Source organism: Drosophila gunungcola, chromosome 3R, assembly GCF_025200985.1.
Source record: "Drosophila gunungcola strain Sukarami chromosome 3R, Dgunungcola_SK_2, whole genome shotgun sequence".
In the NCBI taxonomy this organism is placed as follows: domain Eukaryota; kingdom Metazoa; phylum Arthropoda; class Insecta; order Diptera; family Drosophilidae; genus Drosophila; species Drosophila gunungcola.
Genome location: NC_069139.1, coordinates 21289114 through 21315512, shown reverse-complemented (window position 1 = coordinate 21315512; position 26399 = coordinate 21289114). Strand labels below are relative to the sequence as shown.

Below are 26399 nucleotides of genomic sequence, written 5' to 3'. Positions count from 1 at the left end.
GGGTTGTGTACTGAGCACTGCGTATCCTTTGCCGCACAGACTAGACTCGTTCAGAAACCGTTGCGCTGCTACAATAATTTTTATTTTTTATAGCGCATTGCGTGCTGGCAGAAAGACAAAAGCCAGGCCCAGTGGATGAATGAAAGCCAGCCAGAAAGCGAGAAACAAGGAAGGAAGGTCCAATAGCGCTGGCAGAGCAAAAGCCAGTCGTAAAAGTATAAACAACAAAAGTGATTAACATAAAGCATAAACATGCAGTTCGCTGGGGCCTTAGCCCTAGGCACTTTTGATGGTGATGATGCCCCTTGATGGTAATGGCGATGGCGATGGCGATGGCGATGGCGATGGCGTTGTCGATGTCGACGAAGATGCCGCAATGGAAAGCCGAGTCAGCAAGTCAAAAATCAGACAAAACACGGCCCCAGACAATATAGCGATAATCCAGTGGATCCAATATGAATCAAATGGAAACCTGCTGCAGTTTGATGCCATAAAGGCGTCTTAACGGTTCTCGCTTGTGGCCAAGTCGCAGTTGCGCTGCTGCTGAAAAGAAAAGAACCAAGGGAGCGCCCAAAGGTGTTGGAAAAATACTAACAAGACCGCCGCGCAGAAAGAGCGAAGAAAGACAGAAGCTGAAAAAGACTGAGCAGCGTTTGCATTATGCGGTTTAATAGCTTTTACATAACACCTGACTGGAGACGAAGTCGGAGCAAAAGCAGCGGCTGCAACTGACCGACAGCCCACAACAACCTACGCAAAGGTATCCACTGCAAAAAAAAATGTTTGCCAAGGGGGTTTTAAATCTATACAAAATAATATTTTGGTTTTAAAATAAGGCTTAACCAGCATTGCTTGAATGCTGATTAGGTTAAACTATAATATTTAAATGAAACTTAAATTAAAAAAAAAAGTTGCTACCAAGTCATTACAAAAAATTAATATATAATGATATATAATATTTAATTAAAAATGTTTAGGGGTTTTCGTTTTAAAACTGTCTGTATGCGCACTAATATAATAAGGCTAATATATAATATACAATAAATAAATTTACAGGCTAAAATAATACTTTCCAAGTTACATTATTCTAGAAAATAGGTATTTTTAGCAATTTGTAGCTCATTATTTATGATTTTTCGTGACATTTTTCTATTATTTTTAAATAAGTTTTATGTAATCTTTATTTATTTTTAACAAAATTATTAAATATAAATTTTGCATAATACATTATTCCGAATCCATAAAGACATATTTTATTGATACAAAAATAATTCAATGCAACAAATCATTTTCAAAACACCTACTATTTTTTCGCAGTGCGTGGGTAGCAAGCGGCGGCGTCTTGAAGAGCCAAACCGATCGAGTCAGCGGCTTGGAAAATTGGCGCGTGCGAATGCTCCTGATGCCGGAGCTCGCTCGTGGTTAGCCACGGCTCTTCGCTGGAAGAATCAATGCTAATCAGCGAGGGCTGGTCGAGAAGTCGGCAAGTGAAAGCAGGAAGACAATGGGTAAGTCGATATGCTAATCGTTCAACTCAACTGCCAGATCAGATTACACATCAGTCATTGGATTCGTAGTGAGGCAAGCAACAAATTGGGTATGCATCGTTGGGTTAGGGGGATTTCAAAACATAACCAATTAAATTGAACATTTGCCTATAACATTCCCTCTGCTCTCTTTCGAACACCTTTCTTACAATATAATCTTTATGCAACTTTCAGTTTTTTGGCCTGTGTCAAAAACATACGCCACAGCAATTAATGATCAATTATAGCCATCATATGTTGCAGTTTGGTGGCTGAGTTTAACGATTTCATGTTTTTTTGACTGCAAATCTATTTCAACTAGTATTTGGGATTTGCTGGCTCCCACTTTCATTTCCAGTTTACGCAATGGCCAGTCAAGTGACAAAAGCATTTCACAAAAATCATATCGAAATTCACGAATGCGATTAAGCAGCGCGGGCAAAAGCGACAAAAATGTATTGAATGGAGTTTTTGTTTATCAATCTTTGATGATAAAATCAAAATTACTGTCAATGCTAAGCTTAAAGCACCTGCTCCACTTACATTGACTTATAATAATAACAAGAGGCAACAATGCCGCAATTCACACGCAACTTAATAAAAAATAACAACAATAAATAAATTGTGTAATTTACCTTCTCATTTACATTTCGACGCTTTGATTTATATTTGTTTTGGCTAAAAATTATGTTAGTCGAAAGACAAAAGAAATGTTGATTTTCGAATAAACATTTGTTATATTGTTTTGCCGATTATTTTTTTGCAACAGATGGATATAGTAACATTTCCATTTTGACAAATGACAAAGAAAAGACATTATTTGTGCTTTATGTAAATGAAATAATAAATAATAAAAGTGTTGAGCAATAGTTAATACATAAATGGTTTAATATCATTATATTTGAAATAAAATGGTTTGAATATTTTAATAGTTGATATATTAAAATTGAACTCGAAAATATAAAAAAATATTTAAATAATGTAATTTAAATTAACTTAAAGACGCACTAGCTTAAAATCAAAGCGGAAAACATTTAAAATTGGTATGAAATACTTTCCCTTATGATGTTTTTTAAAGCAGTGTATCCGCTAGATATAAATTTGTTAACTAATTTTTCATCTTTATTGATGTGGCAATGTCAGAATTCTTTATTTATTAAATACGGTAAATCCCCTAGTAGGTAACTTTTTAAAATGCGCGCTCAAATTAATTGGTCCAATCTGGCGAAAGTTGTCAGTTTTTGGAATTACAGTGGCGCCATCTAGCAAAAAAATTTTGTGGTTAAATCTAACGCGTCTTAAGCAGATGCATTTTTGGCGCCACTGTGCAGTTTTGGACGAACGCCTTTCTATTATTTCTGTACAAGAATGAGTATACGAGTATATTTTCACGGGAAAACTACGGTTTTTCGGCACTTTCTTTGAAAAACCGATCGCATCCATCTGCTCCAATGACCTGGCACCCACGACAACCCTTTGAAATACACGAAAAATGCAGCGGAAGCGAGAAATTTATTTAAGTATGGGACCGTTTGAGCATTTTTGGATTTTTTGGGAATTACGCGCTTTTTGGCCACTTTTGCAAAGCGCAAGGCGGAATTTCTTCCAGTCAGGCTCACTTTCACTTATATATTTCTTGATCCTGAAAGTATGGAGCAAAACTTTTGCCTAGCATTTCTCACCAAAAAGTATGCCAACAATATCAAGCCCTATTTAAGCGCTATAGCTATAAAATAATGTTTGCATCTAATCTCTCATATTTTCCTTATAATCATAAGTCCATAAAATCTTGATTCTCTTCAGCCCTTGATCTGGTTGTATAAGTAAATAAATGTTGCTATATTTTGTTAGATAATTTATGCATTTCGTGTGTAATTTGAGTTAAACAAATAGTTGAGATCCTTTAAGTAACAGTAACATTCGATGTCTTAAGGGTAAGCATGTTTCATATTCTTCAGGCCAAACTGCAGGATAATCACAATAAAGTTCATGGCATATGAGACCAGGAAAAGCCAAAACGAGTTGTCCAGGGTGAAGAGACCTAAAATAAGAAACTCGACACTGCCAGTGGGTGAGACCAGAGGAAATGGTGTTGAAGCCATGGCCTGGGAACATGTAAATTTCAAGTTAACCTCTAATTCCTTATTTATTTCAGATAAACCCACCTTTTCCGGGGTCAGACTTTCGGGCACATATTCCAGTTGCAAGCAGCTTTTACGCAACTGACTCGACCTTACCTGGCACAGGTGAGCTGCCAGGATCAAAGCATACAGCTGGACAGCCAAAATCATGCAGTTATTGGAGATGGTTAGCGGAACACCATGCTGCGCCACGAAATACGACATAAAGGCGTACATGTTGGCCAGAATGTTAACGAAACTGCCAAGGACCAGGAGAAAGATGCCCAGCTGAAAGACCTTCACAAATCTCTGAACCACTTTCAGCCAGCACCGTTCGCTGAGCAAAAGTCGTTCCAATGTGGGATCCCCTCGTTCCAGCTGATTGTAGCACTCCAGGATTAGCAGCATACCGCCGAAGAGTCCGTTTGCATAGACACTGGTCACATGCTGGACATACAGCTGGACTCCATAGGCCAGTAGCTGGTGCCACGGCAGACGACCTCCAGCTCCCTCGAGAAAGGGCACATTGCAGAGGAGTTCGTAGAGGGAGAAAAGCAACTTGAGCCACAGGAACAACGTGGACCACCAGCTCAGTCGCCTGCTTCGGTGCAATCTGGCCAGGCTATTCACCAGTTCGGCCAGCTCCTTGCGATGCCAAAGTTGGGCGCCCTGAAGAGTCAGGGAAATGCACACATCGCCCGTCATGGTGGCCACGGCAATGGCCTTGAACACCGCCGAATGCCGGACATTTGTGGCCTCGTACATGGCGGCACTTTTCCACAGGACGACAGGCGCCACCGATGTCAGCAGAAGCCATCGCAAGACCGCACTCAAGGTCACCCATCGCTGACACCTGGCGCCCACTCGCCCACTAACCCTAAACGGGGCCAAGGCCAAAAGCTGCCAAATCCGCAGAAGCAGACAGAGACCGCAGACATGCGGCAATCGCGACATTTTCCGGGAAACTGACCTCACGGCACCCGGACTCGGACTCGGACTTGTGTCTTTCTCAGTTGTCAGCCATTGCTATCGCGTTCCCAGCGGCACTAAGCCAATTCCAGATAAGTGCCATTGATATGTATTTCTATCAACGAATTGCAACCATTACGATTAAGTGAAAGAGTTGTGGTGTCCCTCGTTCGCCACGGACTCATTGTCCCAGTCCCCATGGACTGGCGCTGATTCCACATTCGAGGGCAGGTGTTCAGGACTTGGGCTTGACACGCAGGTTAAAGGTTTTCGTCAGCGTGGACATGAAGTTGGGCATTTCCTTCATCTGGTTGAGGGCCTCGTTCTTCGTATTCGACTGATACTCGTAGGCCACCTTGCGGTTCACGGCGGTCAGCAGGCGGAGCAGCTCGGCGCCCTCCGGCTGGGAGGCCTCGTTGCAGGCGGCGACGTCGAGGACCCGGCACAGGCTCTGGATGAACCAGGAGCCATCGTCAACGTTGCGGAAGGAGAAGAATTCTAAAAGCAATGAGAGGAATTTAATTAAAAAGGAAAGCCCGAAGATCAATTCTTAAAAAATTATATATTATAAAAAAAATTATATTTACTTAAAAAACAAAAATTGAATCATATAAAAAAGCATTTTCTTTAATTTAGATTTACGAAATGAAATTGAACTTATTCAAAGAAAATCCTAATTGGTTGAAAAATCAAAGTGAATTTAATCAAAATATTTTATCAATAAAATTATTACATTTATCGAAGATTTTGCTTTAATTTAAAAATAAACATTTTTAAATATATAATTGAATAAGATTAGTTTAAATTATTAAAAAGTTAGTTTCAATAATCTTTCAAGCTTTCTATAATTGCTCAAGAAATAATAATAATAATAATATAATATATGGTTTCTAAAGCAGTTTTAAAATAACCAATTCGGGACTACTTTAGGTTAACTACAAAGTATATCCTACATATACTGACCACACTGACAGCTAATATTTCCATTAACCCACATATGTATATCTTAGTCTTGTTTAATATTCTAGTAAAACGAATATTTGCTACTGAATATCTTAATTTGCATTTTAAATGCTCAGAAGAACACTTGTAACATTCTATCCTATTAATCTAGAAAAGTAACGCATTGATTGATGTTTAAAGCTCTTTAAGGGCATGGAAAACTTTCATTTCATTGCTTGGTGAAACTATGGAAAAAGATTACTTGTGTCAACACTCACTGTCGAAAGTGGAATAAAAGACGAGCATGTCCGCCGTGCTGGGGATGGCATAGGTGATGGGCTGAACGGGGGCAACGGGTTCCGGGGCCAGTTCCCTGGTCATCACCGCGAAGCTTGAGAACTCGACGGCCTTCTCCAGATTCTCGCCACGGCAGGCCTGGATGAAGAAGAGTTTTGGCTTGTTTTTCAGCGTCTTGCAGTTGTCGCCGAGGAAGGGATTCCACAAGCGCTCCACCGGGTAGGACATGTCCTTGGCATAGACTTTGCCCTCAGTTCCGTGCGACATCACCGCCAGCACAAAACAATCGTTTTTACTGTGATCCTCGCGAGCCACTGAAAGTAGAAATAGTATGATTTATAAAAGTGATATACCAAGTTTACTTTCTATTATGGTTGATGATTTATCAACACCTTTAATTGGCTGGAAATCCCCATTCTCTTTCAGGGCAATAAGAAATATAATTTTATCCGTTTAACAATCATTGAAGAGTAATGACATATAATATATAATAATATTCATTACATTCAAAACACTGTTTTCATTAGAATACAATTTAGAGTGCTGTTGTCTGGCTTTAGATCGATCAGAATAACCGATTACTGCCTTTATCTCATAATTATTGCAGTCACAAAAGTAGTGACTTTTGTTTTGATAAAGATAAGATATCTGAGTTTGAAATGTGTTACCGATTCCGATGAACTAGAATCAGTTGAAACTTGATTTGTATAACAATAATAGTGATTGTGAAATAAATAAGCCTAAACATTTTAATTGTTTGTATTACTTTGAATATACAAACACTTAAAAGGTCAATAAATACCTATGTTTGATAATATATTCTTCCTTAGGTTTTTTTGTACTATTTATTTTATGAGTAGAAGACAAAAATAAACCTGATTCAGCTGGTAGATAGAGCGGTTTTAGTGATTTATGAGTGCTGCGGGACTTCTGGCTTCTGGGCGCATATGTAACAGTGGAAACTCACCCTCCTTGAGCTTGTCGTTGATGTCGGAGAAGGTTAGGTCGTCGTAGGTCCGCACATCGAATCCGAATCCCTTGAGCGTGGCCTCCATGTCATCCCGATCCCGTTCGGTGCCCACTCGCTGCTTCTGTCCCTTGACGTCCTTGTGGTTGAGGATCAGCGCTATGCCCGCCCGTGGGCAGTTCTCGTATGTGTCCTCGTTGGTCGGCCGCGAGGTGATGATCCTCTTGAGGTCCAGCTCCGAGGAGGGCGTCTTGGCGATCTGGGTGGCATCCGCCTTGTCCTTCTTGTGCTTGTTCTTCTGGCCGAAGAGCGAGAAGTCGGTGTCGTCCATTGCTGACCGTCTGCGCGCTTTGGCAACCTGTGACTAAGCGCGATTAGGTGTCTCCGGCCATGCTATCATAAAATGGGGAAAAAAAAGCTCCCGCTCCAAGCGCTCTTATCTAATCAATGCCAATGCAGGCGCCTTATCAGCCTGCTGGGGTGGAAATTCTCTCGCTCTTCGCGACATTTTTTTCGGCTCAACGGCCCAACGTTGATTAGCCTGCTCCAGGGGAAGTCGTCTTTATTGGCGGCAAAATACAATTCGCTTTGCCATTGCACCAGACAATTTGATTTCCCTGACGGGTCACGCCCACAAAAAGGGGGCGCTCGTCAGGGAAATTGGCAACTTCCGGCGAAAGTGTCGCTGCTGCTACTGGAAAGTCTTAATGTGTTTTCAATAAAATTCAGATGCGCAAAAATATGCTGGGCGGCAAAACTTTGCCACGCAATTCAAATTTCGCACGCACACAAAGTAACGGAAACCGGAAATGAGTATGGCGCCCTAAAGTTCAAGGAGTACCATTCTTACATGTACCGCACACAGAAAAGAAAGTATTTATGACGGCATGGATTTGTCTCCAAATACATTGAAAATGTTTTGATTTGATATTAAAATATTAAGAGCTTGTGTTTCTATTATCAGGAAATTTTAGAATTTCGTTATAATTATTTTTTTTAAGGTAATTTATATTATATATTTATATAAATATTAATTAGCTATTATCACTTATCTATATTTAATATTATTTACTTATTTAACGCTTTTTAACTTTTACTGTTATTTTATATCGCAACGCTTTTATTTTCCGTGAATCAGAAAAGTGTACCGCACCAAAGAGAGCGCTGCGTGGGCACTAAAGAGAGTGAAGTAAGAGAATTGTGGAAACGCGTGGCAAGTGGAACACGTAACAACAATTGCGGCTAATTAATTATGCTGCTCCCACGACCTCTGATTGGGTGCCAATTATAATTGATATGTAATTATAATTACCGACATCAATCTATCTGTCAACTGAAGAGCTAAAAAACCGTAGCTGGGGAGCAAAAAAGTTGTTTAGCCGGCATTTCAGAACAATCGCACATTGGTTTCTCAAGGGGCCTTGGCCACAGCCAGCAGTGACCTGAAATATGCTCTTATCTCATGGCTTCGATAAAGCTCAGAGAAAGGAGAGATTTATTGAGTTGGGACTCGAAAAATGCACTTGCTGAATGCCCAATACGAAATGATTTATGGAGGGCACTGTATTGGAATTACAATGCAAAGCTCTACCTGAAATTAACGAAGTTCTTAGTGCTTGTACATATGTATATATTATTGTCATATTAAATTATTCATAGCGGTTTTGTCCAGAAATAATTTATAAATAATTATAATTATTATAATTTATAATTTTAAAATAATTATAAGTATCGTATTAATACTGAAATTTATTAATTGATTGTACATTTCAGAAACCTCTTTTTTGAAGCGGGTACCCCAATGTGAGCTCAAACAAGAAAGGAAGCTAGCTTCGGCTTGGGATATGATAAAATATGGAATCTTGCTAGTACCTGAAAGTAACCTGTTGCTGAAAATTACCATGTTGCAGCTTTCTCAAAACATGAAACTATATTTGTTACCTCCAACATTTTTGACTATTTAGACATATTGATTAAAATTTGTTAGAATTTTTATGTAATCAGTGTGTTTGGAATGTGTTGTATAGTCTTGTTTCTAATTTTTGGCTTCCATGGGTGCCATATGTTATAGTCGGCCTATTTTAATGGCAGACAACCAAATTTTCGAAAATTCAATGTAACTATAGTTAACCAATTAACTCTGGCATTGCCTACAAGCTTAGCTAAGCTTAGCTCTTATTATATCATTTATCTTTGTTGAATTAATTGAACATCTACAAAATAATTATGTAATTCAGAGGGCATTACTTCAAGTGCAATATTTTACTCCCACCGGTTGATCATGTTTTTGTTGCTGCTTTCTCCGTTGTCCGTGCTTATTTACCTTGCAACATCTCCTGCAAAACGGTCTCTTCGAACTGCAGCCGGAGCGGCGAGCTCGAACCAGAACGCACTGCAACTACATGTATGAGTTTGAAGTGGGTCTCTTAAAGTGTGCCTGTGTTCCATTTTCACTGTTAGCGAAACAAAGCTGTTGTATTAATGTTAAGTGACCAAATCTGTTGTATGTGTATTGCAAATACCAAGTTTCTTCGAGATATCAAATGAATCTTTGGGAATAGTTAGAAAAATAAATTGGAAGATATGACCTGTTGTATCTCAGTTGGTGATATTGTAGTGTACAACATTGACTTTGTTAAAATTTCATCTTCAAGATTAGGCAATACAAAATAAAATAGGTATGAAAATGGGGAATAATTTTAAAATTTAAATGAATCTGCAACAACAGAAAAAAGATTTTTTGAAAACAATGTCTGTTGTGAAAATGTTTCATTTCGATCTGGATTTCGGTATAACATTAAATCTCGATAACGTTGTGCTAAACAAAGAAATGTTGTTAAAATTTAGTTCCAATGTAAATTAATTGATGAGGCAGAGGAGCAATGTTTTTATCTTAAGTTCAAATAAAGGCTTTGCAAAAAAATTAAACGAAATATTAAACAAAATATCTGACATATACTGTTATTTGTCGGCTATGAGCTAAGAAGGTTGTTTGTTCTCATATTCTGCCAAGAAAAAAGTGTGGCTACGCCCATGTTCCTGGACCTTTACAGATTTTCCGTTCGAGAGGCGTTGCATCAGTGAACCGAGTTCGAGAGAGAAATGTTGGCTGCGTGGGAACAAAAACACCCAACTTTCCGATGTTCGCTTCAATCTGTCTCAACGGCTCGAATCGCGCGGTCGCATCGTTCCGAAATAGCAGAAAAAAAAAATTGAAAAACGGGAATTTCGAACTTGCACGACGACAAATCGAATGCGGTTCGAACCAAAAACCAAATTTTCAACCAAAACAGCGACGCCAAAAAGCTTGGTTTGTGTTGCTCAGTGTGGCGGTGTAGGTGTGTGTGTCGGAGAAATATTCGCATTTGTTGTGGGGTCGCGGGATCCCATCCTCCGGGCGTGTGTTTTTCCTCAACTTTCTCGTTGTCCTTAGATTGAGGACGAACGGGCGAAAAGAAAACCGAAGGAGAATGTTTTGAGCTGTGACAACAATAACAACATAGTGCTGGTGTGTGCCAAGTGCAAGGAGTTGTAATTTATAGTTGCCGAAATTAAATTATGTTAAGTGCCCCAAATCAGTAAGAAGGTGCAGTGAAAAGAAAGCGGCAAAAAAACAGCATCCGTGGAAGGTACATAAGAGAAGCGAAGTCGGTGCCATCAAAAAGTAAAAAAAAAGTACGTAAGAGGTGAACCAAACAAACTGTTTGATCATAATAAGCGGGGTGCATACAAACTCATTTAAGATGAATGTGCGAGAGTGTGTGCTTTGTATGCAAAAACGTTGACAAAAAACAACAACAAATTAGGGTGGCTGGACCAGATGACAAAAGAAAACAAAAGGCAAACAACGAAATACGGTCTTTTTGGGCCGTTCCCAAAACCAACCCATGTACATAGAGGAAAAAACAGAGCCCACAATGCGAAACGAAAACGAAATCAAATCAAAAGCAGAACCCAACAGCCAAACAGCCCAACAGCCCGCTGAAAAGGAACAAAAAATCCTCAGCTAGCTTTTAGGCGAATGCCCTCACAAAGCGCATAAAAAAATAGATTAACAGGCTAGGCAGAAAAAAAAAACCTTGAAATTCTGACGTCGTCGCTGGCTAAGCCTCTGCAGCCAAAAATAACAGCAGCATAAAAAACGAAAACAACAAGTAGGGATACCAGGGTCGAGTCTTACGATTATGTGGTACCGGGTACTTGGATTTCATTTTCCCTCACAAAACACATAAAATATCTAGTCGGCAATTTAAATCACACCTTTCATATAAATGTTAAAATACTTCTAAATAAATAATACAACCTAATATTTTTATACATAAGCATTCACCGCATAAATAAGTAAGGAGCTAATCGGTTGGGCAACTTTAAACTTTTTTTGTAAACAAGTTTCAATTAATACACTAGAAATGAATACAAAAATCGTATCTTGTCATATTTTGTTATTTTTTGTACTTAACATTAACAAGTGTTTTCTATAGCTTACTCATATTTATAAAATCCTGTTTACCATATCGTTCCTAAAATATGTGATTTCACAAGGTGTTAAGTTTCTTTACTTATGAGATGGTTGTGCCAGCAACATAGGAATTTGGAATTAATAACACCATTTTAGACTTAACTGACATTCTTGAAGATGCCCAATAGTGGTTTATTATAAAAAACAAAATGGTTCATATTAAAAGTACAATAAATAACACACTTTTCATGACAGCCTGTCATCTAGTCATTCTTAAACAGAAATTTAGAGACTTTAGGATAAATATTCTTTCATACTTTTTAACACCCCGATATGATAGAACAATTTATGCTGTCCATTTTGATGTACCCTAAAAAACTGGGTAGGCCAACAACAAGTTGGCAACTAACCAGCTGGCAATGTAACAGGGCACGAAGATTTGCGTTTCTTTTTTACACTGCTGCAAATGAAGTTGCAGTGGACATCTAATGAACCCGCACCTGAATGAGACGGAGACCCTTAAATTGCCAGCACACCTGAAATATTCAAGATACTTTATGGGCATGCCGCAGCTGGGCCAGAAGCATGCCAGTCATGCCGCTGCCTGTGCCCCATCCTCCGTCAAGGTGTAAATTCTGTAGCAGAAACATTCATTTATGAGCGGGCTAAGGTTGCGCTTTTTGCCGCCATCCCTCGACCCTTTTCATTGGGGGACTCCCCTGGGGGCTTGCGTCTTTCCTCCGGGGCCTCCTTTCCCGGTTTTATGAACTTCAGCTGAGCAATTATTAAATATGCAAGCTTTTTGCAACTTTAAGATAAGCCCGGGCGGTATTATGTGGGTGGGTTCACCTCCTTTTTTCGGTTTGGCCCTTTGAAGTCTGCTATGGGGAGCTTCTAAAAGTCTAAAAATGCGGGAGACTGACAAACAAACATTAATTGTAACTGTAAATGGTGTGAAATGAGCGAGTGACTGAATGGATGAATGACGGAATGAATGGATGCTTAGCAGCAGCTTGAACAACTGAATGGATGACACTCGAGTGGAGCCGGCTGCCAGTGGCAGTGATGTTCCCGGCTCTTTCAGCACTGAAAATTGCGTTAAGTGGATGTCATCGTTGGCCAGCGACAATTTTGATGAACTCAACAAAAACACTTGACAGCAGCGCCGAAGATTTGAGGGGAGGAATTGGGGAGCTGACCGAAAGGCAGGCCGTGCAATAAACGAAATTATGACGCTAAATTGAACACAAAACGCCCAGTGAGACAGGGCCAGAGATGATATAGAGTCAAAGAATAGTCCAGGAAAATATAGTTATGGGTGAAGGGGTTGTGGAAGTGGAAGTGGAAGTGGGACTGGGACTGGGAATGGGGGTTTCACTTTCAAAAGCATCAACACAGCATCCACTCCGCATCTACTCGTTCACATTTAACGCGCGAATGAACAGCAATCAGCCGAAATGGGGATCCAACGAAAAGGGGGGCGGGAAAAGGGACTGTGGGCATGGTTCTGGACCGACCGGGAATCGGATGGGCATGGGCACTCGGACTATAACTGTGGTGTGCCGCCTGCCCGGAGGGTTCATTCATTCAACAATAAAAGTCACGATAGACATGGCAATACGGAAATGCTATTTTTGGGGCTGTCGCTGCCTTCACACGGGAATGGTCCACGTCCGCCCTGCGAGCGGAAGGTGAGAATTAAGAAATTAGCGTATACCCAGTCGCAGCACACAGAGTACCCAGTACCCAGTATCCAGTACCCACTACCCAGTACCTATTACCCAGTTGGATGCCCCATCCAGTCGCGAGTTGGAGCTGCCAGATGGGAGCCGATGGAGCTGCTCGTAAATTGCCCGCCGCCGCTCACTTTAACTTAATTATATAATTTGTGAGACAGCAGAGCTGGAAAAGGGAGACTAAACGACCAACGAAAAAAGGAAACTTGACAAAAAATGTTTGATTTGAAATACTGAAGTTTATATACCCTGGGAAAAACTCACATTTTGCAAAAATTTAGTTGAAAGCAAAGTCTCTAAATCAAATAATTATTTGTTTTTTTAAAGACAATATTTATGTTTCAAATTAGTTCTTTCAATTGAAATGACCTTATTAGGTGATAAAATAATATTTAGCATTTTATTAATAATGTAGTATAATAATAATAATTCTTATTTATGCTTCTATATCAATTACACATCTTGTTTACAGAAGAGCAATATATTGCTCATATATGTTGCCAACCGGTTTTAAAAGTAGTTCAGGACTTTAATCTGAAGCGGAGTTGTTAAAATTATCGTTAATTAAAATAGTCAAACATTTTCTTGCCCAAAAATGGTAGAAATCAGCGACTTTGTTGAAAATGTCGTTCAGCAAAGAAAACTAATTAAGCTTGAATTTGAACGCTTTGATTTTAGCAAAGGGTCTACAAAGGAAAGGAAAAGACATACGGAAAAACTATAAAAACTCATTAACAAAGCACTGAGACTTTTTGCTTGCATAGGGTATAAAAAAGCGGGCTCGGTGGGTTTTTGCTGTGGGCTGCAAATTAAATGAGCTGAATGCATTTAAGCCCAAATCAGCGCAGGCCGTCGGCTTAGTGACGAGGACAAACTGTGTCTTAAGTGAGGCAGCAGGAATGCGGGAGCAGGACGAACCCCACCGGCTTGCAGGCTTCGTTAATGGGTGTTGCTGGAAAAAAGTAAATAATCCTTTAACCACAAAGCAATTATGCAGCACAAGGCGACAGACGGGCGACCCGGCCAACAAAACGGCAACGGCAGCGACAACGTCAACGTCGACGGGAAGGCGACATCTTGTCAGCCAGTGAAAAATTACCAACCAATGACGGCGACGGCAGATGTATGCAGACGGAGATGGACGGGAAAAGGAAAAGGGACTCGGTGGAAAACTGGTGGAACGAAGCCGAAGCCCACAGGTTGCAGGCAGCAAATTACTTAAATGCCAAGCCGAAAAGTCTGGCAAAAGCTTATGTGAAAATTAAATTTGGCGATGAGGACGAAAGGAGGACGGCTGGGAGCTCGTTCACTCTGCGGTTACCTTGCACTTTTGGCCGCAACAAACCGGTGACATATACATACATACGAGGGATGGGTGTGAAATGAGACAACATTTTATGGACCTCCAGCACTTTTCATTAAAACGTGTGACTTTGTTGTTAGGTAGATTTTAAAAGAAGTATTTATTTCAGGCACGTCTCAAATTTACTAAAATTTATTAATGACCCAGGCACGAAAGGTTCTTTTAGCAAACTTTTTATGTATTGGTAGAGAGCCGTTCGGTACGGGGTTGCATTGTCCACCCCTATTATATGAAAAGTGTCCTTTTTGTCAGCTCATCCATTTGTCCAGAGCGGTCAACTTAATCCAGAGATTATCAATAATTTGTGAGCCCAAAAGGACTCTACGATTTGTAGGCATATTATTCATGCCTGTTGAGCTATGATTATTAAGGGTTTTTCAGGGATTTTATAAACAGTTGTTCAAAAATTCCTTCATATTTACCCTACTATTTTGTATTTCCGATCTGAAAAGAAAAAGTCAGTGACACTTCTCACTGTGTATCAGAAGCCAGCTAGATTTATCGTCTATGCATCTAGCTTATCACATCTCATTCACCTCCATGTTGCCTGTGTCTCCCTGCCATTTCCCACGATGTGGGGCCATTTTCAGCTCAGGTTGCAGTTTCATTGGCAACTGACAACCAACTCGTGCGCCTTCAGTGCAGAAGTTAAGCGCTTTTCTATGCCTTCAGTGCCAGATCAGAGCGCAATTGATGGCCAACTGGTCGAAGCCTTTAACCTGCCTTAGCCGCAACATGACAATGCTACACAAAGAACGAAATAGAAAGAAGAAGTAGACTTGTAGAGGAGGAGTTGGGATTTGGCCAGACGGAAACCAAGACCCGGCCCCGTCGAATGTCCAGCTGTGTCTGTTTACATTGCCACAGCTCTTTAGCAACCCGTCTGGACATCGTTTTATGTTCTTTTTTGGTCGGGTCTGGGCTTCAATTTTCGCCTCAGACGGGTGAGGGAGGTGGAAAACGGCAGGGGGGGAGGGGTAGGTGGCCCTGCGGGTTTGGTCAGCCCGTTGGGCGACCTTTCAACGGGGTCGCGGATTTACATTTGTTGCTCGCCTCGGCGCCAACTCATTCATAAAAACGCACGCAAAGTCAAGCGTTGCAAGTTGAAGGTTGCCCCGCCTGTGGTTATACCTCCTCCTCCGACTCCATCCCTCACCCACATACCACCACCCCTTTTTTCCCCACCTTGCACTCGTCTTCTGTGCTCAAGCTTTTATGCAGTTAAGTGCTTAGTTGCGTGTAACTTTACACTGTTTAACAAACTCACTCACTCACCGCACAGTGAGTCAAAGGAGTCTCTGAAAAGACGTGAGGGTGAGGAAGTGATGAAAAGGAAGTAAAAATAGGAGGGATCACTGGTTTGCACAAGCCGACTTTTACCTCACAGAGTAAGTGTGACTTTGTCGTGTGTGCCAGCTGCAAACAGAGGGAAATACACAGGAAAAACTTTAAACTTCGGATAAGGTATTTTCGTCGCTAGTACCGAAATGAATTTTAGAAAGGGGTCTACATTGTAAAGTCCTACTTAAATTACTTCAGTGTTTTGCTCTTATCTCAGTAATTTCGAAACTGTGTGTTATAATTTCCTTTAATAATTTGCGGGACATGACACAAATTGGTAAAAGGAGTTACAACTAACTTACTTTGATTATGAAAATGTGTTTTATATTCTTTTGTAATAAAACACTGTTACATATATTTTTCCCTCTGCACGAAAGGACATTTATTAGAGTTGGTTAAACTAAACGGTCGTAGGATGTGTGTGAGCCAAGAGTTAATTACGATTCCTCTTTAGACTGCTAAGCACCTGAGCTGCCTCAAATGAAATCAAATAAAGTGAATGGTGGCCATAAAAAAGGAAATACCTAGGCAACAGAATGTGTAGGAGCCAGCATAGATGATGTTAAAAAATCCTGAAGTGGGAGCCGCAAAAAAAAGGGGTAAGGGAAGTCGGGTAGCCAAGTAAACAAAAGCAAACATTGCGTGCCAAAATTCCGGAAATTGTTTAGAGTCACAGCATGTGTAAGCCGAATTTTTACAAGTAGACACACAAACACACCCAAGACCACACCACTACACGCTCAGCTTCGGAACAACATCCCCCCACTCCTCGTCATTTTCCGTCTAGTTCCATTCCTTAGTGCCATGTTTCCTGTCTAAGTGCTAAATTGAAATTCCAAAATTAAGTAATTTCTCCCAAGGGCAACTTCTGCTGGAAATCTTTACCAAATACGGACACACACCCTCCGGAGTGGGCGTGGCCATCAGTGTTGCAAAAGAACACCCACAAACAGCAACATGGCAAACAGTAAAATAAACAATAACAACAACAAGGCTTGGCAATGAGTTGCACTAATAGTTTGTATGAAGAAGCTGCCAGTAAAAGAAGGCATATAAAAGGAAAATCCCAAACTGAGAGTAACAGCAACCGCATCTACATGAAAACAAGCTGTAAAAATTATAGGGAAAAAGCAAACGACGCTCACATAAGTATTTTGTTACGGACATTAAAGCTAACGCCAAGATTGGTTGTCTCCAGTGACTCGCATCGTTTAATCCTAAACTAGGGAGCTGACATAAAAAGTGCAGGAATATCTCGCATCACCAGTTGGATGGAACGAGCTAAGAGATATGGATGTAGGCAGGGCGTAAAATGTTATAAAGTATCTTAAGGCATTTTTATGAGAAACTTAAGAGTGTCATACTTATATTTTAAGTTTTTATTGCATTGGTTCCTATGTGTATCAAAACCAGTTTTCAAACTGTTCGAACGTCCGGTTATAACATTTATTTCTTTTAAATAAAGTGTTGTATAACAATATTTTCTTAGAATCTTCATAAGCCGCAACTCGTTTGCTTTCAAAGTCCTTCGCTATAAATGCAATCCAACGAATATCCAAATCCCTAACCAAACGCCATCTCTTTTTTCCCTTTTTTGAGCGCAAGATTCTTTTTTAGGTTACTCCAGCGGATCCTTAATCAAAATCGAAATGGCTCAACACTTTCAATGGCTGCTGTCTTCCAAAATCGAAAGTTTGCCAATTCATTCCGTCACCACCCACCATCCGTTTTTTCTTTGCAACATTGTCGCCTTTTCGTGGCCCTGTTTCAGTTAACTTCAAGGAACTTCTACTTCAGCTTCCCCAATATTTTTCAATTTAAATGATGGAGCAGGAAGAGTAAAAGGGAAAGGGCGAGTGAAATGACGCTTCACACTTGTGAGTTTGGAGTTGGGGCTGGGGGTTACGGGGCCTGGTTGCCAAAAAAACAGTCAAGAAAAACAGGGAAGGGAAAGCGAGGGAACTTAAACACTTCTTGCATTTTTCCTATGGCACGACAACTATTTATTGCCTTGCCCAGACGAAGCTGTCGAGGGTGCCCTGTTGTTGCTGGGCTCCTTGTTGCCATTGTTGTTGCTTCTGCTTACTTTTGTAGTGGCAACAACAAAGTTATTTGATATCGCCAACGGCAGCAGCAACTTACACCTGAAAAAATGTTCTTTTAGACTAATAAGTTACCTTAAATAAGCATAATGAGCATTATTATTTAGATTGATTGTGGGATGAAAAGTTTAGATTAAGGTTAAAAGTATACAAACCTAGCAGTTCCGTTCATTAAAAACAAAATATTCCTCGGTTTTTTTTTTCAAACTAGATAGTGTTGATTTGTATGAATATCTAGCTTTAAGAATAATCAACCTAATTTGATTGATTTTTAATAAAATAAGATTTTGTATACTTTGGTGCAAGTAGTATAAAATACGGAATAATAATACCTTTCTTTTATTTTGGTGTCGACTATCATTTAAGTTCTTTAAGTTCTTTATCCCAGATGAGAGTACATTTTTTTTTGAGTGTAATACGGTGATTTCTGAAGCTGACTACCATGATGATGACGTTGGATATTGGGGTTGTTGATGGTGCTAGCTTTGGTGATGATGAAAAATGCACATGTGTTGCTAACGGACCGATTATTTTTATTGTTTATTTACTTTGATTTGGCCCTCTTTGCTCTTTGTGTGCTGTTTGCCATCATGTTCTTGTTTTTATTTGCCACGACCGGACCCGTGGCCATGTTCTTATTCGGGTTATTTGGGTTTGGTTTGGCCATTTGTGCGTAACGAATAAATTTAGCAAAATAAATAAGGACAGTAATCCCTTTGAATGCATTGCAATTGAGCTTTTTACAGCCATTGACTGTAAGCCGACCGTCCGCCCACCAATACCCATACAGGCGCAGAGGCACACAAACACACACTAACACACACACACGTACGTGTGGCACTTAACTCTACATTGTTGGCTGGCTTAGAAAGCTTTTGCCTCTTGGGCAGGATTCCATCCCGTTTTCGGCGTCCGGCTAATGCCATTCAATTCTGGCTTGATTTGCATTTCAATTCCAAATCAAATTTTTCAATTGCCAGCTGGACGCACTCACCCACCCACTCAAACGTACGCCTAGCGATGTGTGTGTGTGCTAAGTGGCCGCACACACACCAGTTTAATTCAATTTGTAATGGAATGGCGAACAAATTCATAGCATACTTTGTAGCGATGCTTGACCGAGTCGATTCTGTGGACTCCGGCGTAACTCCCCATGTAATTGACAAAAGCTGCGCTCCAAGCGCTCCTCGAAATTTGAAATCAATTTATTTTATATTGAGTTAGCTGTCCCCAGACCACCGGAATAGCATTAACCTCTGGCAGCTACATTGTGTAAAATCGAAATCGATATGGCGGGGAGCGGGAATCGGTTGTTCGGCAGCCAGCCAATTGCAGTGTCAGCTCAAAACTCATTCGACGAACAACGAACCCCCGCTCCACACACATGCTCTTATTTGTTAAATTAAAAGCTTCTCCACCGCCTTGCATTTGTTATTGTTACCCGGACAGCGGCATCATCATCCGCATGCCCGTCATCATCATTATGATCATCATCGTCGTCTTCATTTGCCATTATTGGCTCCGGAGCGCACAAGACTTTCAATTAGTTTTATTAGGGTGTTCCAAACATTCCATTGACTCGAAATCAAGGGGTGAGGCGGTGGCCTCCATTGTTGTATTCGACCCGATGCCGATGCTTATGCTGCTTCCGTTTGATATTGGCCTTTTGACTTTTATGCTTTTTTCGGGTTTGGCGCAATTTTCGCTTTTTGCGGTTGCGGCTCCTGAGTTTTGGGTGGTTATGGTGGGGCCTTTTCAATAGCGCGATTGTTTTTAGAGTTTTATTGGGGCCTCTCTTATTGTTGTTTTGGCTGTTAGGCGCATGATTGCGCAATGCCAACACACCGAAAATAAGTTATATTAGATGTATAAATATGTATGCGCAAAAGATGGCGTGTGGGAATGTTTAATCAGAAATTTAGACCGCATAATGAATCAGCAAATTGGAAAACTCTTCACTTGACACTGAAAAACAAAAATTTTTAACTGTTGGACTTAAAATTAATCCCCCTATGCGAAAACTAGGTGAATGTAAAATAAATAAATAAAGTAAATTATTAAATTAAATTAATTTAAAGAAGAAACTGTTTTAAGCAAGCAATGCTTTAGATAGTATCATTAAAAATAAGTGCATTTAGTTTATAAATGAACTCAACTTTTATTTCCGTAGTCCTCCCTCCCCAGTTGTTATTTCAGTTATGAATTATTAACCAATCCTTTTAATTATTCTTGAGTAATATTTTTAAACTTTCCTACAACTTCTGCCAGAGGTTCCCATATTGGTCAACTTTTGTATACTTTTAAAGCTGTTGAATTTTATTCTAGAAAACTTGTAAAAAAGTTCTCGAGCTTATTTCATTTCTCTAAAGGGCATTACAGTTTCGTTGTCTTACCCTCCATCTTCTTCCCACCGCTATAATTTCCACTTTATGACTTTTGTATTGCCAAACGCCCCCATTCCCCGAATTATTCCCTTCCTCTGGCGGTGGCATGTGGGGCAGAGTTGAAGGCAACAAATGTTTTTGACACGACAAGTCCATGGGTCAAATGCCTCTCCACGTCTTGTTGCTGCTCTTTAGATGCTTTTTATTTGTTTCTTGTTTTTAACGTTTTTTTCTTTTTTTAATACTTTTTTTTTCTTTTTTTGTCAATGACTGCCACTGCTACTTGAGCTAGAAAAAAGTTTTGTGCGAAAAAGTTTCGGTTGCCCGATTCTTGCGAGGTGCTTGATGCTCAGAGCTCAGCTCAGTTGCCTTGGCTGCGGGATGAGCACGCCTGGCTGAACTTCGAAGCCAAGTCGTCGACAGTGGGATATCAGCCGGCCGCCGAGCCCGGCTGATTATTGAAAATGTGGCGACACCGCCGACGGTCCAGTTTGCACATAATTCATGGGGAAAAAATAAACGTACATATAGCAGCGGCACCCCCTTAGAAAAGTTTCGCCCAACTTTATTTTTCACTTTTCTCCTCATTCTGTGTCGTTGCAGTTGAAAAGTGAACGCAGAGCTAAATAAGTTGCAATGTGAAGAGCCTTGGAAGGACAAGTGCGAACCAAGGAACAGGACTTGTCAACGACTAGCAGGAGCAGCTGCCACTGCAGCGATTGACAGGACAAAAACAAAGCCCGGCTAGCTGAGAAAGGACTTCCCGCTCAAGTGGCACGAGCAGCAAAAGTTTAACGTTGTTTTTCCGTTACATGGCACCCGGAAAACTGTAGGAACGGAGCGCAATGTGCTGGCCAACTACCGCAGTCGAAGAATAGAAAATCACTCGAAGGCCTTGCCCAAAAAAAAGAACACAAACTGAGTATAAAAAAAAAAAAAGAAACAACGGGGAATACGAAAAAACGAGCAACCACTGCGGTGCAGCATATGTGCTTTCGCTGTGCTTTTTCTGTGATGCCACAAGGACACAAGGACCCTTCAAGTGACAGCAACATACGCGAGTTTTTCGTTCGTGGAGAGCCTTCCATCTAAGACGCAGCAGAATGCGCAAGCACAAAGCGCCGCCCAGCGGTAGTCCAAGGACAATGCCCCAGGACCTTTCACAACCGGAGCCATCGGGCTTGGGAGGGGACTCCCAATCCACCGCAGCAGCAGCCGCAGCAGCAGCAGCAGTGGAAACCCCGCAGCAGAGCCTGCTGCTGGGGCACAATCCAGCGGACTCATCCGCAGCAGCAGCAGCTAGTCGCCTGGCCCCGCCCCCCTGTCAGCCTCCCATCAGCAGCAGCAGCAGCAGCGCCATCGGCACCAAGGAGCGACCTCGCCCCACTGTCCGGCTCCTCTCCATGCTGCACGTAGCCAGCTACGTGCTGTGCCTGTGCGCCTTCAGCTTCGCGTTGTACGGCAATGTGAGGCAGACGAGGCTGGAGCAGCGGATGCAGCGCCTCCAGCAGCTGGACGCGCGCATCGTGGAGCTGGAGCTGCGGCTGGAGCAGCAGCAGCTGCTCCACTGGCCCACCGAACAGACGCAGATCCTGGCCAGCAGTCCCAGCGACAGCGGCAGCAACAACGCCAGCCAGCACCTCGCGCTGCACGTGCGGCGGGAGCTGCACCGCCTGCGCCGCGATGTCTCGCACCTTCAGCTCACGAGGCGGCAGCAGCGACGCCAGGCGGCCGAGGCAGCGGCAGCGGCAGCCAGCGGCGAAGGAGGGTCCGGTGGTGGCCAGTGCCAGTGTCAAGCAGGTGAGTTCAAAAATAAACATTTTTTAATGTACAACTAGACTTGAGTAGATGCATAATTTACAGTGAGAAAACCTTGAACTTTACAATGAAAACAATATTGTTTCAAACTTTATTGTTAAATCAGTGTAAGCTAGCAACATCTCTCCAAATACCAAACAATTGTGTATGTAGCGGGAACATAAAACCTTAACATAAAAATAAAATTAAAAAATTATGAAAACTTCGAAAGCCAATGACGATTGCTAAATGAAATTCGTCTTAAATTTCTTTCAAAAAGAAGAGCTAACTTTAAAGGTAAACATTAAAATATCTAACATTTTTAAAATAAAGCAATTTTTAATCAGTTATTCGGAAATCGGATATTCATTGTGAAAAGTTCTGTTTTTACTTACATAGAAAGAAGCGACTAATATATTAAAAAGAAGAAAATAAATAAAAGTTAATATATGAATTTTAAATAAATGAAAGAACCTGTCTATCAGTGGATGGTAGCCCATCCACTTTATAATTAGACTGTCCAGAGTTTTCTGTGATTAGATGTCAATCCTAATCAAGAGTGTCCACTCCCTTTGTGAATTTGATGGTTGGTTAACCGAAGCCTAATTCGGGCAAGCGTTTATCAAAACCTTAAATGTTTTTCCTCTTTAATAAAGGACGTACATATATGCTCCTTTCCCTCACATTGGGATATCTTGTCAATTTGACGGCCACAATGTTGGCCATGAACCCCCTACATTTGCGGTCAGCGCGCAATTGGTCAGAAATGTCAGACGCAGCCACACACACACACGCACACTCTCGCAGATACACCCATAAGTCAACAAGTCGTTGTGGTTGTCTGCATGAACCAATTGTGTGTGTGTGTGGGCCACGAAATTTAATTATTTGCGTCCGGGCCCAAATTTATGGCAGTTTAGAGATTTCATTAATTGGAAAAGTGTTTTCCCAACCGCCCGAAACACACATATAAGAGGGGGGAAAAGGAAAATCGTGCCTAAGGTGGATTGGCCACCCCGCCTTCCTTGACTTTTCCCCAATTTTTCTGGCTTGATTTTCCCCAGCTTTTTCCTTTGCCTGCCTGTCTCCGGTGACATTACGGAAACTTTGATTACTCTGGGATTAGCAGAGCACTCCCCGGCACATACACACACACACACACACTCACTCACACACACACTTGCATAAATAGGCACTCGGCTGCCAGTTTGCCTTGTGGTTTGCATAAATTTCGCTTAAAATACTTTTTGAAAAGTTTTGCGACACTCACGCGGCTGCACAAGAGCTCTCCTTCGCCCCTGACCTTTTGCCGATGGGAGTTGTGAAGCAAGGAGTTTCCCTTCCCTTGAACTCCGACCATTTGCCTTGCGCGGAGTCTGGTCGTATTAACGCAATTTGTCTTGACATTCGCACAATTAACTCACCCGCTAAGCTGCCGGACAAACTTTGGGGCTAATCCCGCTGATTCCAGCTTCCACGCATTGAGCATATGACGCATACGCATCGTGGACCGGGCAGCAGGGCTAGTAAACGCTCGGCGCAATTATTTAACAACTTTGCCAATTCCAGCAAAGGAAGCTGCAGACGAGATAGGACAAAAAGTTTTATAATCGATGCGCTCGCAGGTCGCAAGTTTCGCCCGCCCTGGCAACGGTCGAAGTTTCTTTTCAAAGTCACTGCATATAAATAAATTTCTACCACTCAAAGAGACACTCCCCACCACCCCCCGTTGTCTTTGTCCCGAAGGATCCTTGATAAGCGCGTGCCAGGCGCCAGGACACAGCCTTTTCACAACTTTAAGCCCCGCACAATAAATCAAAGCAGCTAAGGGGCGGGGGCGTCACAAGGACTTGTCACTTGCTTATCTGAGGCGTAGACGATGCGGCAAAGTCATCATCGGTTAAGCCAAGTTCTATCCGTGCATAAATGCAGGCTAGGACTACAAATTTTTCATGCCGTCATCTGCCATTCACAATCTCGATTGGCTGCGAAGTTCACTTCAAGGACATTGCAGTTGCTGCCAAAACGATAAGCCAGGGACTGCCGCATTCCGATTAAGACGATTAGTTTTGGGTTTTATCGACGTTTTCCCCTAGCTTTGCAGGAAAATTGATAAAATTAGTACGACAGCAGTTTGGAGTGGAGTGCCATGGCATTGGAGGAAGCATTAAAAGCAATCCCACATTTTGTATGCGAAACGAAAAGTAGTGAACAGTGGTATGGTGCACCCTTAACTCAATTCAAAGGGATTTCCTCAAGAGCTTCAGGTTCTCTAAACGAATTTTTCATCTTTAAATGTAAGCTTAAAATGCAAATACGTGTTTTTAATTTACACGTTTTACTTTTTTGCATAGACTACATTAATATGAACTGATGAAAATAACGAATCTATTTTCATAATAAATATTTAATGCATACTTTTTTAAATTGATAAAACGTTTAGGCTATGACAGGTAAATTTGCACCAATTTAAATTACATTAAAAAGCTAAATAAAAATTTAAATAAATTAGGTGGCATTGTATAAATGTGTGTTAAAGAGCTATGGAAAATGTAACAGAGCCATCTGAAAGTTAAATTCGTAAAACAGTTCCCCTTTAAAGAGCTAATTTAATAGATAACTGGATTGCATTAGAATAATTTACATTTATTTCCCAGTGGGAAGAGATTTTCCTGTGAGAGCTGCATCGAAGCCAGCCTTAAGTGGCCTGCCTTGCACATTTCATTTTTTATGAGCATTCTAAATTTTAGCATTCAAAATTTATGAGGGTCCCATAGTGCAACCACAAACACACAGGAACATGGCTGGCTGGGCTTGTCAGACTGCAAATGACATTTGGCCACTTCTCATCTACTCGCATCCTCAGCTCGCTTCCCACTCGTAAAACTGTTGTTGCATCCGCATGGCGGGGATGAGTGCCGAACTCCGTGCTCCGTGATCCGGGTTCCGGGGGTTAAGGGTTGAAGCATCGGAGTTTAGGTAACGATACACCGGTCTACTGTCCGGTTCAGTATGCTGCCACTCTCGTTGCCCAGCTGAAAACCCTCAATTTATCATAGCCGAGCGCTAAATCCACTTTAGCAGCTGGGCCAGCGACATCGTTGGCTGCGTGTGACATTTTGCAAAGCCAAAATATGTAGAACATGCCACAGAGACACATCCAGATAGTCGAGGACTCAGATACACAAGCCCAGCCAGAAACAGTCGCTCACACGTAGCACTCACTCAAAGCAGCAGTTAGGAATATGGCATATGAACTATGGAAATTCCCAATTAGGTTTTAATGCGTACAAGTGCTTTTTATTCACTGCAATTTCTCACAGGACCCCAGACGGCCACAAGGAGAGAAGGATGGTTTGGTTCGTTCGTTCTCCTGGAATTCAACTCACGATTCGGGGTAGCAACTCGGCAGCAACATCCCCAGTGTGTCTGTTGCGTTTATTTGCCAGTCATAAATTTCAATCACGTTGCCGAGTATAACACCGAGTGGATATACTCCATATATCAGCTATGCTTTCCTGATTCTCGGCCTTTCTCTGCATATGCTGTATGGTAGCACCTGCCAACCCCTCAACGTCTTTTTTTTTTAGCTGTCAGTGCACCGGGAAAAATATATTAAATGATATATCATGGCTTAAGGGTTACGCCAACAAAAATTGTCTAGAAAAAAACTTCCGAAAGATTTACTAAAGAGCCTTTATGCTGAAAGTGGGAAGTGTTTAAGTTAATCTGTAGGTGGATTGTTGTTCCAACTATATAAGAAATAATATAATTATAATATTTTCATATATAACACATCATCGCTTACTTTTACACATGAGTAGTGGAATACATTGCAGTTATGTCATTGTATGTCTGATGTTCTTAATTTATATTAAAAGCTGTAATGAGTTATTGATATTTAAACGGTATTAACAACACAAAATTCTTTAACAAAAATATAATTCATATTAGTGACACAAAATCAACATTTTTCCATATTAATGAGCTTTTTTTATTTTCTCTTAATATCCTCTTACTTCATTATATGCTAAAAAAAATGGATATGATGTAAAGGAGTATCTGGTTTTTTTTGTGCACACTTGGTTGTGGTTGTTTAGGGCGTGTCGAAGCGACAGAGTGACAAAACCACCCATTGCCTGGTCCTTCGAGCGTGCCCACAGAGGCTTGTGTGGTTTTTGGACCATCCAACACCCAAACCACCGCACCACACCTCGATTGGGTTTCGTCCAGTATCGATTGGCGCTGCACATCAATTGATTTCCTTCGTTTTCGTTTTCAATTTGCCAGGGACATTTTTGTTTATGCTCCTTTGCCGGCCTGCCGGTCGTTAGTTGTGTTTGCGTTTGTGTGTTTGCTTTCTTTGTTGCTCCTCTGGCTGGCTAGTTGGCTGTCT

At 41.2% G+C, this 26399-nt stretch overlaps 3 protein-coding genes and 1 long non-coding RNA gene across 24 annotated transcripts in view; 2 read left to right on the top strand and 2 right to left on the bottom strand.

The window, feature by feature from the left end:
- The first annotated feature begins 39 nt into the window (after positions 1–39).
- LOC128254894 (uncharacterized) lies at positions 40–1962 on the top strand. 2 transcript variants are annotated; one of them, XR_008267583.1, is made up of 3 exons: positions 40–760; positions 1318–1508; positions 1885–1962. It is a non-coding gene; the product is annotated as an uncharacterized LOC128254894 (long non-coding RNA). The 2 variants fall into 2 exon arrangements; XR_008267585.1 differs by lacking the exon at positions 1885–1962 and adding an exon at positions 1722–1752.
- A 1410-nt stretch (positions 1963–3372) lies between these two features.
- Positions 3373–4605, bottom strand: LOC128266431 (putative gustatory receptor 89a). The gene is made up of 2 exons (XM_053002947.1): positions 3692–4605; positions 3373–3631 (listed from the first exon to the last, which is right to left on the bottom strand). The coding sequence occupies exons 1-2, from the start codon at positions 4598–4600 to the stop codon at positions 3455–3457; spliced, it is 1086 nt and encodes a 361-aa protein (XP_052858907.1). The 5' UTR covers positions 4601–4605; the 3' UTR covers positions 3373–3454.
- A 103-nt stretch (positions 4606–4708) lies between these two features.
- LOC128266432 (caspase-3) lies at positions 4709–7201 on the bottom strand. Its single transcript, XM_053002948.1, has 3 exons — positions 6822–7201; positions 5836–6168; positions 4709–5113 (listed from the first exon to the last, which is right to left on the bottom strand). The coding sequence occupies exons 1-3, from the start codon at positions 7150–7152 to the stop codon at positions 4851–4853; spliced, it is 927 nt and encodes a 308-aa protein (XP_052858908.1). The 5' UTR covers positions 7153–7201; the 3' UTR covers positions 4709–4850.
- Positions 7202–9988: 2787 nt separating this feature from the next.
- Positions 9989–26399, top strand: part of LOC128252665 (collagen alpha chain CG42342) — a 71892-nt gene continuing 55481 nt past the window's right edge. For all 20 annotated transcript variants that reach the window (XR_008267327.1, XM_052980576.1, XM_052980588.1 and 17 more), the window contains exons 1-2: positions 9989–10496; positions 20810–22006. Coding sequence is in view for 19 of the 20 variants with exons in the window: in XM_052980576.1 (XP_052836536.1) it covers positions 21310–22006 (697 nt within the window). In the remaining variant the exon portion in view is untranslated. The remainder of the gene's footprint in view (positions 10497–20809; positions 22007–26399) is intronic.

What these genes read in the sequence shown, in the direction of transcription:
- LOC128266432 (XM_053002948.1), bottom strand. Translation starts at nt 7,152, where the DNA reads ATGGACGACACCGACTTCTCGCTCTTCGGCCAGAAGAACAAGCACAAG. An exon ending in CAACGACAAGCTCAAGGAGG is followed by an intron (nt 6,169 to 6,821) that starts GTGAGTTTCCAC and finishes TTCTACTTTCAG; the next exon opens with TGGCTCGCGAGGATCACAGT. An exon ending in CTTTTATTCCACTTTCGACA is followed by an intron (nt 5,114 to 5,835) that starts GTGAGTGTTGAC and finishes CATTGCTTTTAG; the next exon opens with AATTCTTCTCCTTCCGCAAC.
- LOC128266431 (XM_053002947.1), bottom strand. Translation starts at nt 4,600, where the DNA reads ATGTCGCGATTGCCGCATGTCTGCGGTCTCTGTCTGCTTCTGCGGATT. An exon ending in AAAGTCTGACCCCGGAAAAG is followed by an intron (nt 3,632 to 3,691) that starts GTGGGTTTATCT and finishes ACATGTTCCCAG; the next exon opens with GCCATGGCTTCAACACCATT.